The following is a 15,220-nucleotide window of genomic DNA, read 5'->3' as shown; positions in this document are numbered from 1 at the left end:
GTAAAACGAAGTTGGACGCCCTGTCGAATGCCAGGTTGTAAGTGTTGATGGGGTGGCTAGAGTGTTTCACTCGTCCACGGAGCAACGTAAACCCGAATCTGCCGGATAGCCGGCGATGTTGTTATCAATTTTAATACTTTTTCACGATTTGTAGTATTAGACCAGCTTTCGTAAACTGTTCGGTATTTTTTTAAGTGAAGTTTATCTTTGATTTGTATCTGGGATCGAATTATTTTGTCATCACGCGCTTTTAGTTTAGACAAAAATGCTTTTAAAGTCCAGAAGCCTGAGGATGTCTCCGGAGAAGCAGGAGACACTTCTGAAGCTCTCCATACTATCGATAACAGCCATACTCTGTAAATAAAATTCAATTATTAAAAAACATTAAAATTTAAAAAATCAGCAATATACTGAATTAAAACAATAGGTTGTGATTACAATAAAAAATTATATTTTTGTTTGTTTCGTTCTTTTTTAGCTTTTGCTACAAGATTATTTTCTGTATTGAGGTTTGAGAGTGTCATCCATGAATTTGATCCTTACTTCAACTATAGGACAACAAGGTTTCTGGCTGAAGAAGGCTTCTACAAATTCCATAATTGGTTTGATGACCGTGCATGGTACCCGTTGGGCAGGATTATTGGAGGTTTGCTAGAAAAGCTTTATTAGTTTTAGGCCGTAAGTAATTTTTTTCTCCCTTAGGGACAATCTATCCTGGTTTGATGGTGACTTCGGCCATTCTTTATCACCTGATGAGATTTGTCAACCTGACGATTGACATTAGAAATGTTTGTGTGTTCTTAGCTCCTTTTTTCTCGAGCTTGACCACAATAATAACATATCTACTGACGAAAGAGTTAAAAGTCAGTAAAGTACAGCTAATTTTTGTGTCATGATTAATTTTAATTTTCGGTTTAGGATTCTGGTGCTGGACTTGTTGCTGCAGCGATGATTGCAATAGTTCCAGGTTATATATCACGTTCTGTTGCTGGCTCTTACGATAACGAAGGTAATAACAAAAAGGAATAGTTGTGATTTTTCCTCTTGAGGTAGTGAACCTTTAGTTTGGTTATTTCCTGTCATTTTATTCTGCCTGCCCTCGTCAGTTTGGACTCGATTTCTGCTTCTCACCATTTTCGGTGGTGAGTGTATTATTTGCTTAGCCAAGCACCTGGTATTAAAAGAGCTAATATCACAAAAGTTGGCTAGAATACGAAAACACATCTGTCAGGGCAAAATGATCAGAAACGGCTGAATTGCAAACAGGAATAAATTTTTATTCGAAGAAGTTTAACATTAAATTTTCTGTAATAAATGGGACTAAAAGCCATGACATCCGAATTGAAATCCCAGTGCTCTACCAGCTGATGTACAGCTCCTGGTATAATACACTGCCCATTAAAAAAAAAAAAAAAAAAACAAATTGAGCTGGATCTGGAAATCGTCCAGGAGCGCCATAGTACTGAAATCGATAGGAAACTTCGGAAACTTTAATAAGCTTTCAATTGGTCGCCTTCCACTGTTCCTGATTTTTGGGCCGTTATTGAGATAGATGAGTTATTTGCAATTTTTGGGCAAAACACGTGGTTTTGTTCATGCACATGACTAAAACCGATCACTCTCGCTCTTCTGATATTACCATATGTAAACCTATTGTTTCAATATGTTATTCGAGGCCAAATTGCCAATGAACTGGTGTAATGGGAAAGAAAAGTTGAGTTTCTATAATGAGGTAAACAAGTGGTTATCGACAGGAGAAGCATTCCTCATCCCAGAAGGTCAAAGGAAGAATTTTCGCTCCCCTGTCCACTTTTTGGAAAAAGTCCTCGGAACAAAAGTAGAGCATAAAATTTGCAAAAAAAATGACAGTTCAAAATTTATGCATTCTATAAAATTGGGAGAGAAAGAAAGAGTGATTGGTCTTTTCCATGAGCATGTAAAAAACCATGTTTTATGCCCCAAAATTGCAAATAACTTGAAAACAGTTGGAAAATTTGGCAAAGTGGAAGGAGACCAATTGAAAGCTTATTAAAATTTCCCATTGATTGCCATAGGGCGCCACTCCAGGATGATTTCCTGGCTCTACAGCTCAATTTGAAGATTTCATAAAAAGCACAAAAATTAACGTTCCCAAATTTTTCAATTTACTTATAACATTTAAAAAAGTCATCTTTTTCAGCGTAAAATTTTCTAAAACATGAGGCCTAGCACAGCTTGGTGACTAAAGGCTGAAAAAATATGCATTTCCAAAGTAAACCATTTTTTTGTGTGCAAAAACCAGGCTTTTATTTATTTATTTTTTATGGGCATTATATATTACAGCCAACAGCTTAGTTATTAGAGCACAAAGGGATCTGGCTGTCGTAGGTGAATCTCTCATTGAACTAATTTTTCATTTCAATCTGTTTTCCATACAAAAATAATACAATATGATAATTTATTAAAGATAATGTATAACAAAAATTGGAATAAATTAAATAATACAACAGGAGAAAACTATTGTTACTTTGTTTTAGCCATTGCCATATTTTGTATGCTGTTAACGTATTATATGTGGATTAAATCTGTCAAAACTGGCAGCATTTTGTGGGCAACTCTAGCTGCTCTTGCATACTTTTATATGGCAAGTAATATAATATAAGTATTTTTACTATCCTCCTACTAAATAATATTTATAATATTTTTTATTTTCAGGTATCTTCCTGGGGGGGTTATGTATTCTTAATTAATTTAATTCCTATGCATGTTTTCACTCTGATGGTCACCGGAAGATTCTCGCACAGGATTTACATCTCTTACTCGATTTTATACTGCATCGGCACTATGCTGTCAATGCAGATTTCTTTTGTAGGATTTCAACCTGTACAATCATCAGAACATATGTTGGTAAGTATGTTATATATTTGGTAGTTTGTTCCATTTACCTCTATGTTTTATAGTTAATGAGTAAGTATGAGGGAAAATTTGCCCTTACCAAAGATCAATTTAAAAAAAAAACACGATGTCATTGGGAACACAAAATAATATGTATTGAATTTTAGCTGTTGTCTCAGCTTTTAGGCGTGCGTGTGATTTTCATGCTGGTGCTTTTAAAACAACAATTTTTTAAATTAAACAGTAAATTTTTTAATTTTCATGAACCTGTTGTCAATTTTTAGTCTGCAAAATCCTATTTTAATAAATATAGAAATGAAAATTAAACCATCCAATATGAAACAATATCTGTGATAGTGGATAGTATTGCAATGTTGTTTTGAAGATAACTATTTCTTTCATGTATTTGCTGGTTTCGTTATGATTTTTAATCAAATGAAAAATGATTTGTTAGATTTTTTTTTAAATTAATTTATTTGTTTAAACAATTGTTTTTAATATATTAATTTCTTTAAGCAGAAGAATTATATCAATAGGCTAAAATAAATTAAACAAATTGTACAATTATATCCTTAAAGTGTGACCAAAACTAGAAGGCAAAAGTGCAACTTGATGGATATAGGATGTAGAGGTCCTTATCTCGCCCACAACCTTTCCCTTGTATAAAACAAATATCCATGATCCAACCAATTTCTTAAATTGATTCACTTTTAAAATGATTAAATTATATTTGAAATAGTGTAATCCTTGAAGAACATTAAAAAAAACTGTTTACTGCACCATGTTAATTCACTATCGGATGTTTGTAATTTAAGGGTCAGGGAAAATACGATTAAATGATGTACCCGGTCTAAACATGATCACATCAACTCCCAGTTTGATTTAATTAAATCTATTAATCAAAAACTATTTCCAGGCTTTGGGAGTTTTCGGGCTCTGTCAAATTCACAGCTGTGTTGACTACTTGCGATCTAAATTAACTTCTGCAGACTTTGAGGTGTTGTTTAAATCACTAATGCTCGCAGTCACTTCTGTGTCTGTCGTTGTTGGGCTGATATTGACTGTCACAGGTTAGTAATTTACACTTAATCAAGTATGTGAAAATTATTTATTTAAATTGACTGCCTTAGGTAAGATTGCACCTTGGACTGGCCGTTTCTACACTCTTCTGGATCCTTCGTATGCCAAAAACCACATTCCAATTATCGCATCAGTGTCAGAACATCAGCCTACTTCATGGTCTTCTTTCTACTTTGATCTTCAGATTCTAGTATTTTTATTTCCTGCAGGGCTTTATTTTTGTTTTGCTAATCTGTCAGATGCAAATATATTTCTAATTCTTTATGGAGTCACTAGTATATATTTTGCCGTAAGTATATTTTGTAAATATTTCACAATTTGGGATCATTTGAAAGGGTTTTATATTTTAGGGTGTCATGGTCCGTTTAATGCTCGTCCTTGCTCCTGTGATGTGCATTCTATCAGGTATTGCTGTTTCGGCAATGCTTCATACTTACATGAAACAAATAGATCCAGATCGAAATCTGGATAAAAAGAAAATGAAATTGGAATCAAATTTTGTAATGAAAAGTCAGGTAAATAAATAATTGTTCAGTCAAATAAAAATGTAATATCAAACCAAAGTAGACGTTAGCACAACCCTTTTTTTAGATTGCAACAGTATTTGTTGCCATAATGACATTCCTCTTGCTGACTTACACCTTTCATTGCACTTGGGTTACCTCAGAAGCATACAGTTCTCCGAGTATTGTTTTATCAGCGAGGACTCATGATGGATCTCAAATTATATTTGATGACTTTAGGGAAGCATATTATTGGTTACGTATGAACACTCATGAGGTTGGTGAAAGATTCAGTCATTGTAAAGATAAATTATGATGTTAATATTATTATAATGTTAAAATTATTTCAGGATGCCAAGGTAATGTCTTGGTGGGATTATGGCTACCAGATAACTGCTATGGCAAATCGTACAATACTCGTGGACAACAACACATGGAATAACACGCATATATCACGAGTGGGACAGGCCATGGCATCTACAGAGGAGCAGGCGTATGTTATAATGAGGGAATTGGATGTTGATTATGTATTAGTTATTTTTGGCGGTGTCGTTGGATATTCTTCTGACGGTGGGTATGATTATTTAATTATCATTATAATATAAGTCTAACTCATCCACATTTTAGACATAAATAAATTTCTTTGGATGGTTCGAATTGGAGGATCGACTGAAAAGGGAGCACATATCAAGGAAACGGATTATTATTCGCCTTCAGGAGAATTCAGGGTTGATAAGGAGGGTTCACAGACTCTTCTGAATTCTCTCATGTACAAAATGTGCTACTACAGATTTGGCCAAATATATTCAGAAGGAGGTTTGTAAAAATTTACGGAAATATCATATGCAGGAAATGACTGTTGTTTCTTTTATAGGTAAACCTCCTGGCTATGATAGAGTCCGTGGGGCAGAAATCGGTAACAAAGACTTTGAATTAGATGTTTTAGAAGAAGCATACACTACTGAACACTGGTTAGTACGTATCTACAAAGTCAAGGATTTGCGCAATCGGGGAGTGTAATCAGTGTTGATTTTATAAAGCCTAAAACTAGTGATAAGATTTTTATTATTAAAATCTGGTAACACATTCAGGGTTAACATTTTTTAATTAAGTACAAATTGTAAAAATTGAAATAGCCAATGCATAAAACTCAATAAAAAAAATAATTTCCCTCAATTATTATCTTTTAATTGTTATCAAGTTTAACTACATAAATTGTATGTAATTATATATATTTTGAGTACATGTTTGTACCCTTATTTCAAATAAATGTGAGTCTGTTTGTTTTTTGACCTTCTGGTAAGTAAGTATATGTTAAGACATCCACACATAACTATGAGAGTTCAGGTACTTACTGACTCTGCTGTGAAAATATCCTTCCATGTTTACCACATGTGGTGCTGTACCACAAAATTGTGCAAAACAAACTTCCCTCTCAAACCTAAAATCAAAGAAACCACATATGGGGAGGCTGTGCATGGGAGATCACAGATTGAAAACAACCAAGGAAAAAATATCTATTCCCCCCCCCCCAAAAAAAAAGAAGTGGTTTTTCAAAGTTCAAAATTAACTAACTATTAACTTTATTTCTTGGTAGAACATGAGTGACATGTTCATAGTCTCAACTTGGCAAGGAAGGCAAAAGCCAAGACTTGCTGAGTGGGACATCTATTATCTAAATGAAGAAAATGACTGCACTCTCCACCTCAAGGCTATCATAGTGAACCATGCTAGTTACTATCCTCTAATGCAGTTTCTGTCGAGTCTTCCAATTGGCTGTTTTAATGATTAACATTTATTTTATTAAATCCATTATGTGTAGTAGTCTAATTGACCAAATTACTTTTTTCAATTTATTCTTTTTACGTAGTCTTGAGAAGAATTGATTTATTAATGGGCATCTACATTGGCTTTTCCCACTAATACATACTTATGTGATTCCTTGATCTGTCTTTCCTGGGCCTGGGAAGTATTGCATCTTTTTTTTACATTTTTATCTTTATATTTCACCAGCTTCTTGACATTGTATTTAATAAACCCACTTAAAATCCATAAAGGGTCTTTTCAAGTTCATCAGCTATGTTAACCAAATCAGTGAATATTACTTTTTTTTTAAATCATGCTCACGAGGCATGACAGCACTACCATTTTAACACCGTAAACATTAATATGTGCACATAATAAAAATGGCTCATATTGTAAACAAGTAATTTAATTATTACTTTTGACTATTAGTGAAATGTTTCAATTTTTAAACTACAGATTGAATTTTAGCATTTCAGCAATCTTAATTTCATTATCACTGGAAAGAGGTCCAATCACCTCATTTGACAAGTTCTACTCACAGTTCAGTATCATATTGTATTAGTGGTTAGTAGAAGTATTTCTTCATTATTTTTGAATATTAAATCAGTTATCTTGATTGGTTGGTGGAGGATACAATAATAATGGTTATGGTTTAAATCTGCAGTCATGTAAAATGGAAATTTTCTTACCATACTATGAGCTCAATGATATTCAAGAAAATATTTGTTTATTTTGCACGAATAACAATTTAACAACATTTTAAAATTAACATAATTGTTTTCTCAAATTAAAATAAAAATAACGAAAAGACAATTTTTTTCTTTGGTTATTATTGATAAATATTAAATTTAAAAATCTGTATTCAAAGTATAATTATTTATAGAAAATATATTGACAGTCAAAACAGTTTTAGAAACATTTGGGGATTTGAAATAATAAATATTTTATTAACTAATATAATAATTTTCTTTTACTTTTGTTTACCTTTGAGCATGTTTTAATATATGCTTAGAAAAGTTCCTGGCACTTTTTGAGATTTTAAAAAATCTCTAATACTGAGAATGCAATGTTTTCAATTATACAGTATTGACAAGAAATGATTATAAGCAGGTCTTCAGATCTTTGATCTCAATTGCAACCAACTTTATAATTTAAATGCCTTAATCATCACAATGATAAATTTATTTTTCTCCTACAATATTTACACACAATATTGTGTGCAAATTTTTTACAAACAAAACAGAACAATTTTTAATTTGTGTTTTTTTAAAATAAAAAATAACTTTTCCATGTGTTTTTTCTGCTTTATTTTTTACATTAAATTGTTTGAACATTCGGCAATTCAATCGTAAGCATCTACATTTTCCTAAGACATAAGTATAACAAAGGATATTAGTATTTTACATTTTATGTCTTTTAAAAATGTAGATGCTGATAATGGGTGTAAATTCCCGAAACGTCCAAAAAATTGAATGTACAAATAAAGTAGAAAATGTAGAAAAATATTTTTATATAAAGAAACCACAAATTATAAATATAAAAAAAGACAAGTCTTTTCAAATATCCATGTTACATAATAAAAATTAGAACAATTTTTTATTCTCACTTTAATAATGGACTGTTTTACTTTTAATTTAATTTTCTCAAATTTATAAATGTAAATAATTAAAATAATCATAATTTAGTTTAAGGACTAATGAATTCAGTGTTAAATAGCTGCAATAATTTACTACAAAACAGATACATAGAAACTTGAATATTCATATGGAGCTACGGTGAAAGGTTAGAGGTTTGCTCTTCATCACTATCATCGCCATCGAAGCGACCAGCTTTGCAAGGTGGAGGACTGTGGGCAAAAAAAAATCTCTAAGGAAATATTTCATAAAAGGCAATACGAGAACAATTATTAATTGATTTATCTTGTATCTCAATTATATTTCACTGCTCAAAAAATAATAAGTTAAAAGTGAATTTTTTGTTTGCTATGAAATGATTAAATAATTGTGAATTTAAATCACCATTAGGAACCCCAAGTTTTATCCTACTATTATAGAAATCTTTAATGACAGGCATTGAACTAAACCCATATCTGAAATAACCTTCGCTACCTTTTTTGACATTTACAATTTACATAGCGTAGATTGGGATACAAAACTATTCATCTCTGATGTATTAAAAATTAATTTTGTTACCCTAACTCGACAAGAGTGATCGTTGTATTGGTTGCTGGAAGCAGTTTTTTTTCTCTTCCTCCTGAAAATTGATATTGGTTTAGTAGTATTTAATTATCAATGAGGAAAAAAGCAATATTTATCTCTTTTCAATTAAATATTTAACCAAGTCACCGAAGCGAAAAAATTAAGCATTATAGATTAAGCATGTTTTCATACTGTAATTCGTAAATAACAATTGTAGTATATGAATTTACCCTTTTTTGAGCAGTAAATGTTTAGTATTTATAGTAGCTGTTTTAATGATTCACCTGTTCAAATCTTCACTACTTGATGGACTACTTTCTCTTCTTGGGCTGGAAGGGGGTGAGAAGGCCTGCATCAGTCTTCCTTTGCTTTCACTCCAGATGTGCGACTGTTGGGTTTGTTCCAAAAGGTTTTTAGTATGTGTTCAAAGGACAAAAAAAAAAAAAAAAAAAAAAAAAAAAAAAAAAAAAAAAAGTTAAATACCAGTCTGCCGTCCCTTCCGAAGAGAAGGAGAAAAGCATCGATGAAGTCTCTAGATTTTTCTTCCCACTTTTGGATCATGTCGAATCGTTTTTCACCAATGTTTTCCATGACTCGTTTACTCTTGTCTTTTAACTCTTCCATTTTGTTTTGCAGTCGAAACTTTTTTTCCTTTAAATAAACAAACAACTTGCTAAAATTACTTCCAACGTCCTTAAGAAAATATAATTATTAAATTTTTTTCTTTTCTTTTTTGGTGGTAGTTAAATGAAATACTTATTTCACAGTCTTGCTTTTTAAAAATTAAATAAATAAAACAAAATTTAGGTTTTAATTTTATAATTAGTGCAAAGCAAGCTTGAAGTGTTCTTAGATGTCCTCAATTTATTTTTATTCATTATGAATATAACCCATCTGACATTCACTGGGTTAGATTCCCAGCTTTGTTTTTTTGGATATACTTTCTAAACTATACTGTTTATATTAGAAAATATGTTAAAGTTGTTTGAAATAATATCTTTCTCTATGGATTAATAAATTTGATCCAAAATAACTTTATTTAAATTAAATTGATATTTTTGGGTTTGTTCATTTTGGCATTTAGGCCAAAAATATTAAAACACTAAATCTATCCAATATGGAAGAGAACTTACACTTAGGAATGAAACATTCAGTTCCTTTGCACTGTAACCCCTGGCAAGATTTCGTCTTACATAAATGTCATAATCCCGGACAATCCGAGCAACAAGATCTGATGTAGAGACCCCCTCTGTCCTTTCGGTTGCGGCAAACATGCCCCGTTCCTTCAGCAGTGCATATACATCATCTCCACTGTCCCCCATATATGGTATTTCATCATGAGCAACAAAATCAATCTAATTTTATCAAATTAGAATATCAGTCAATTAAATGCATGAAATTACCTTGTGATCGTTCAGGAAATTATCATCTAGTTGCCAAGGAGCATCCCTTACAACTTCATCTACATACCTACAATGCCTTACAGCTTCATAGCGTTCAATGTCGGTCATAACTGTCCTACCTTTTTTAGAATGAGTCAATTCATCACTGCAAACTGAAATAGCATATATATTTATAGTTTTTCTATTGGAATTTTAAATTTTGCTATTGGATATACCTCCCACAATGAGATAAACATTTGGAAAAATATTCTTTGCCTGCATCAACTGCCTGGCATGTCCCTGGTGAAAGAGATCGTAAATACCATCTGCATATACCCTTATCCTCCTAGTACCTAACATTATTGTATACCTTATGAGGTCTTAAATGTTCATTTATTTAACTTTTAATTTAAAAGAAATCAAAAATAAGAAAAAACCAACTTACTCCTTCCAGATTTTGCTGCTTTGTATGAGAACCGCTGGGTGTAATCACACTGTTCTCTCTCTAAAATGGCTTCAGCGTCATCACTAAATGGTGCTGGTTTGGTGTTTGACTGAAGCAAGAAAAAATATCAATAATATAAGTACTAAAACCAGATAAAATGTGGAAATTATATTTTTAAATAAACTAACATGTATTTCACTTTCATATTTAGCTATTGGTACTGTTGTTATTTGCAATTCGTATATTGAAGGGCTGTCAATGTAGGGAACAGAAGGCATCGTAGCAACTACTGATACAAAGAAAAGAGAAAAATCACCAGTATTTATCAGAGATAATGATAAATTATCTCATGACCAATAGAGAGGGAGTGGCTGGTTCTTTTCAGTGCATACTAGGTCAAATATGTAATTATAATTCTGTAGAATATGAAAAAATCAACACAGTTTCAAAAAGCTTACTTGGTAACAGTAAAAAATAATATTGTTAAAAACTAACAATACGCACAACAATGCAACCCAGCAAAAATGTATTATAAATAAATGAAAGTCCTTGAATGATCTTAAACATGATATGTTTAAGGAACAATTATTATTTTATTGTGGGCCATGATAATGTGAAAGGTAATATCAAGGTGTAAAACAATCTCAAATTCAAAGCCAAATTGTGATATCATATTAATGCAAAAAAAAAAACAACTGTTATGGGTTATTTTTATTTATCTTGAAACTAGATTGCTCAAGAAAACGGGTGATAATGATTGCATAATCATTAAAAGTAAATACATCCTTTAGTGGTGTGACTAGTAGACAAATCAAAACTCAACGATAAAACCCCATTTGAACAACCCACTCAATACCATTGATTATTGAAATTAAAGCAATCCACATATACTCCTTTTATTATTTTGTTTTTGAAATTATTCAGTTCAAGAAGGTAAATGATATACATTGTGAGTATACAATATATATTTTTAATAGCCTCATACTTCACATTTTAGCCAGCACAGTGGTTTAACAATTTTGGGAAAAGATAGTTCTACTCACATATGTTTTAGACAGCTATCTGCATTTAGAGTAATAAATACTCATTAAACAGGCATGTCATCCCTAACCAGTAGAATTTACAATATAGTTGTGGGGATAGAAATTCCAGGGGCAACAGTGGGAGTTATATATATATAATCATATTATTAATGAACACAGCAATTTCATGGAATACCAACAGGATTCAGCAGAAGATCGAAAAGAAAAACCAATCTTATACCAGACACATTCAATAAACATAAGCAAAAATGCCGTTCTCAAAGCAGTATGTTTTGTGTTGTGCAATAATTCCTAGCAAATTACTATAATTTTAATTAAATTCTGAAGGACTGTCTCTGGACAAAAATCTCACTCAGAATTGTATTGTATCAAAATGAATGTCTGACAACAGTTTGAACAAACAAATGATCAATCAAAACTCTAAGGGAGTGAATGTGACCAGACTTCTAGTTGGTGATGATGGGATATTGGTGTTGTAGAAACATCGAGTTGTAGAAATGGCTTGGGCGGTTCCTGTTTTTCTATGGCAGGGTGCTGTGGTTTGGTGCTCCCTGGATGAGAAGCCTGGACTCTCAAAGAGCCACGGCATGCTGCTTGGGTTCTGGCTTCGCTTGGAAGATTATTCTGTTTAATATGTGTGGTGATTAAAACAGAAACAGTGATTGAAACAGCTTCTCTGGTTTCTGACTCTCTTCTTTCATATGTATAATACATTGATATCCAAAAATACTAGCCTCTCGTTTGTATCTCAGGTTGTCAGCTATCAATTGGAAACAAAAACAAAAATATTAAATAGATAATTATTCAGAAATCGTGAGATGCAATCTGGTGTGAAATGTTGGCACGATAAAGAAAATGTTTTTCTGAAACCTACATCACACCAGACCGCATCTCTCGATTTCTGAATAATTATCTATTTAATATTTTTGTTTCCAATTGATAGCTGACAACCTGAGGTACAAACAAGAGGCTAGTATTTTTGGATATCAATGTATTATACATTGAAAGAAGAGAGTCAGAAACCAGAGAAGCTCAAACGGCTAAAGTTTAAAAAAGACGTGCGTGAAAGACAAGAAATAGAAGGAAAATACACAGGGACCACAGTTGTGTGTTCGCCCATAAACATCTCACATTATATAGATAAAAATTAATCCGCACATATATATTTGGTAGACTTAATTGACCATATTAATTATTTAAATTAATTATACTTTTTTATCCAAGGCCTTGGTTGAGATGAGGTTAGAGCAGCGGAGTATTGAGCCGAAGGTTGTGGGTTCGAATCCCACTCATGGCCTAACTATTTCATCTAAACCAAGACCTAAGATAAAAAGTATAATTATATATATATCAAAAATTTAATTTAAAAAACAAAAATCAGCAAAAGTGATAACAATAGCAGGTTAAAATACATCAACAGTACAATGACGTACATAGTGTCTAATTAGAATAAATAGCAAGTCATCTACCAACTTGCAAGCAATTGAAAGAATAGTTACTCTCTCCCTCTCACTCTTTATCTATCTATCTAGCTACCATGACTTTAAACACAGGATCAGGGAGATTTTAAATTTTAACTTGCAAAATCGTTCTTAAATATTTAAACATATTGGCATTTAAATCTTTGAATCGAAAGATATCAAGCCAGCAATATGTTTGAGCCCATCTAAATTTTTGTGTTCAGTAAAAAACGGAAAAAGAGAAAAGCATTCATATATCAAGGGGAAAGTCAACAATTGAAAACGCCGCTTTTTATCACTGTTCAAACATTGCGGTTTGCAGTTTATTCGACATAAAACGTGTCTGCAACAACATTTATAAAGAAATGTGTAATAAATATAATAAATACCCTTGACATTTTAAGTTGATTAGTGGATGGTTCCACTTTTGGCTGTGCACTTTCTTCTCTACACCTTTTCCTCGACATTTCTATTTCATGCTGGAAAAAAGAAAACATTAGAAATTTTAATTTTACGAGAGCGCGAGGTTTTGAACAAAAGAGGCTAAATTTTGCGATAATGTTAACGACACGCGGAAAAACAAAAACATGATGTGGAAAAACTCGTTTTACCAAATCGGCCGTTCCTTCGGCCAACGTTTGAAAACGCATCTTCCGGCTGGTTGGGCGTCGAAAACTATCACTAAATTACAAAGAAAGGTACACCACGTATAGAAAGGTAAAACTGCTGGAAATAACGGGCTTCCCCTTCGAAAACGGGGTCAAATCAATGAACGATTGTCAATAATTCAAAAATAATTATTGAATAGATCTATTTATTTCACCGTAGTAAAATTAACAGAAATAAAACTGACGGGCGGCCTAAAGCCTGACTTACCTTTCGCCTCTATTCTTAACATTTGTCTTCCCTCTAATAATACCATGAAACTCGTGTCAATCGTACGCCGGAACCGTTAAAAGCATTGTTTTTGTTTATTCGGGGGGGACAGGAGACCGGCAGAAGACAGAATAAGCAAATGCGGACCGGTCAGGGTGAGTTGGAAAGGATCGAGGATACGTGTAAACGACCAATCCAACTATTAAATAGTGGCATTTCACAAGTTGTTCAAATACAAGGTAAGAGGACGAGGAAAAGTCAGCTGATGTTCACCGGCCAATCTGACTCATGGCTTGATCCCGCTTTTTTTCAAAACATGCCGCAATCTTCTTTTATATATAATTGTCAACGCCCAAAACGCCGATAGAAATTTCGGCCAGATCGCTCCGCGTATTTTAGTTCTTGATGACTTGAATGAAAGCCCTGACCTCAATTTATTCGTAAAATTATCAAACGTATAATAATAAAATAAAAAGACAATAAATAACCAATTAAAATATGGTGCGGGAGTGGTGAGGGCCGGCGCCGGAATTCAAATTTCCTGTCATCCGTCGGCTGTTGTGTATGCCTCTCCGCCTTTCAGTTGCACTACATTTCAGTATTACTATTGTTATCTTTGTTTTGTACATTTATCTACTAATTACGAAAAATAATGTTTTGGTTGTTATCAGGGATGTGGTCAAAGACCAATATTTTTAATTTTAAATCTTCGCCTAGCTTTTGGAACTTTATTGTACTTTCTTCGGGCTCTACAAAAGGATATATCATACATTTTAATTTTGGCCAATTTAACATCAAACAAATACATATAAGAACAAGACACACGTTTTTGTACTTACTGATTTTTGGTCAGAAGTATATAAACTTAAATTTTTTTATTTTCATGTTAACACTGAAAACCTTTCACGTTCTTCTTCACCTTTTCAAATATGAAATGACTAAACTAATTTAAACAATATCACAGACAATAAAAATAAAAACAACAATGAGGTTTCTCTCAGGTACGGTTTATATCCTGAAAAAGGTACAATAAAGTTCCGAAAGCTAGGCTAAGTTTGAAAATTAAAAATATTGGCCTTTGACCACAACCAAGACAATAATGTTGTTTATTGCGTAATGTTTTTTATGTGTGTTTCTTAGTGACCTGTTGTTTAATAATTTGTTGAAATCGTGAGGAGCGGTCAAGAATGAGGTAGTTTAGAAAAAATGTTTTTCACTTTTTTATCGACGTTCCGACCTTTATTCGGGTCTTCTTCAGGGCATAAAGTGTGGTTCTATTCTTGTGGTGTCATATTGGTTTTGTGTGAAATTGTGTTGGTTTTGTGACACTACAACACTTTCACACAAAACCAATATGACACCACAAGCATAGCACCACACTTTATGCCCTGAAGATAACCCGAATAAAGGTCGAAAAGTCGGCAAAAAATGGCGTTTTTCTAAATTACCTCATTCTTGACCGCTCCTCACAACTGCAACAAAATATTTTTTATTATTGTATTATTTTAATAATAATAGAGATGCTACATACTGAAATAGAAAATAATAATTGT

General features: G+C 32.5%; 2 protein-coding genes across 4 annotated transcripts; one reads left to right on the top strand and one right to left on the bottom strand.

The window, feature by feature from the left end:
- The first annotated feature begins 48 nt into the window (after window positions 1-48).
- LOC106664591 (dolichyl-diphosphooligosaccharide--protein glycosyltransferase subunit STT3A) lies at window positions 49-5,702 on the top strand. Its single transcript, XM_014390462.2, has 13 exons — window positions 49-356; window positions 479-646; window positions 703-863; window positions 919-1,009; window positions 2,517-2,623; window positions 2,695-2,886; window positions 3,791-3,944; window positions 4,005-4,243; window positions 4,305-4,469; window positions 4,546-4,734; window positions 4,808-5,027; window positions 5,085-5,273; window positions 5,332-5,702. Exons 1-13 carry the CDS (start codon window positions 266-268, stop codon window positions 5,475-5,477), a joined length of 2,112 nt encoding a protein of 703 aa, XP_014245948.1. The 5' UTR covers window positions 49-265; the 3' UTR covers window positions 5,478-5,702.
- A 2,269-nt stretch (window positions 5,703-7,971) lies between these two features.
- On the bottom strand, window positions 7,972-13,936 carry LOC106664599 (choline-phosphate cytidylyltransferase A-like). 3 transcript variants are annotated; one of them, XM_014390480.2, is made up of 10 exons: window positions 13,668-13,936; window positions 13,181-13,270; window positions 10,289-10,397; window positions 10,080-10,196; window positions 9,865-10,016; window positions 9,595-9,816; window positions 8,945-9,112; window positions 8,746-8,849; window positions 8,456-8,516; window positions 7,972-8,109 (listed from the first exon to the last, which is right to left on the bottom strand). In XM_014390480.2, the coding sequence occupies exons 2-10, from the start codon at window positions 13,256-13,258 to the stop codon at window positions 8,071-8,073; spliced, it is 1,050 nt and encodes a 349-aa protein (XP_014245966.1). In that variant the 5' UTR covers window positions 13,259-13,270; window positions 13,668-13,936; the 3' UTR covers window positions 7,972-8,070. The 3 variants fall into 3 exon arrangements, with proteins under 3 accessions (XP_014245966.1, XP_014245965.1, XP_014245967.1); XM_014390479.2 differs by lacking the exon at window positions 13,668-13,936 and adding an exon at window positions 10,477-10,577 and having other exon boundaries at window positions 13,181-13,262; XM_014390481.2 differs by lacking the exons at window positions 8,456-8,516; window positions 13,668-13,936 and adding an exon at window positions 10,477-10,577 and having other exon boundaries at window positions 13,181-13,261.
- Window positions 13,937-15,220: the final 1,284 nt, after the last annotated feature.

This window comes from Cimex lectularius, unplaced genomic scaffold (assembly GCF_000648675.2).
Source record: "Cimex lectularius strain Harlan isolate CLEC.00 unplaced genomic scaffold, Clec_2.1 scaffold112, whole genome shotgun sequence".
Taxonomy (NCBI): domain Eukaryota; kingdom Metazoa; phylum Arthropoda; class Insecta; order Hemiptera; family Cimicidae; genus Cimex; species Cimex lectularius.
The sequence above is the reverse complement of the archived record's forward strand: the minus strand, read 5'-3'. Positions and strand labels throughout refer to the sequence as shown.

Excerpts from the sequence above, each read along its gene's own strand:
- LOC106664599 (XM_014390479.2), bottom strand. The coding sequence starts at position 10,566 with ATGCCTTCTGTTCCCTACATTGACAGCCCTTCAATATACGAATTGCAA. Across the intron at positions 8,850-8,944 it reads TCGGAAGGGACGGCAGACTG|TCGCACATCTGGAGTGAAAG; the intron begins GTATTTAACTTT and ends CAAACCCAACAG. Across the intron at positions 8,110-8,455 it reads ATCACTCTTGTCGAGTTAGG|TCCTCCACCTTGCAAAGCTG; the intron begins GTAACAAAATTA and ends TTTTGCCCACAG.
- LOC106664591 (XM_014390462.2), top strand. The coding sequence starts at position 266 with ATGCTTTTAAAGTCCAGAAGCCTGAGGATGTCTCCGGAGAAGCAGGAG. Across the intron at positions 357-478 it reads ATCGATAACAGCCATACTCT|CTTTTGCTACAAGATTATTT; the intron begins GTAAATAAAATT and ends GTTCTTTTTTAG. Across the intron at positions 647-702 it reads GTTGGGCAGGATTATTGGAG|GGACAATCTATCCTGGTTTG; the intron begins GTTTGCTAGAAA and ends TTTCTCCCTTAG.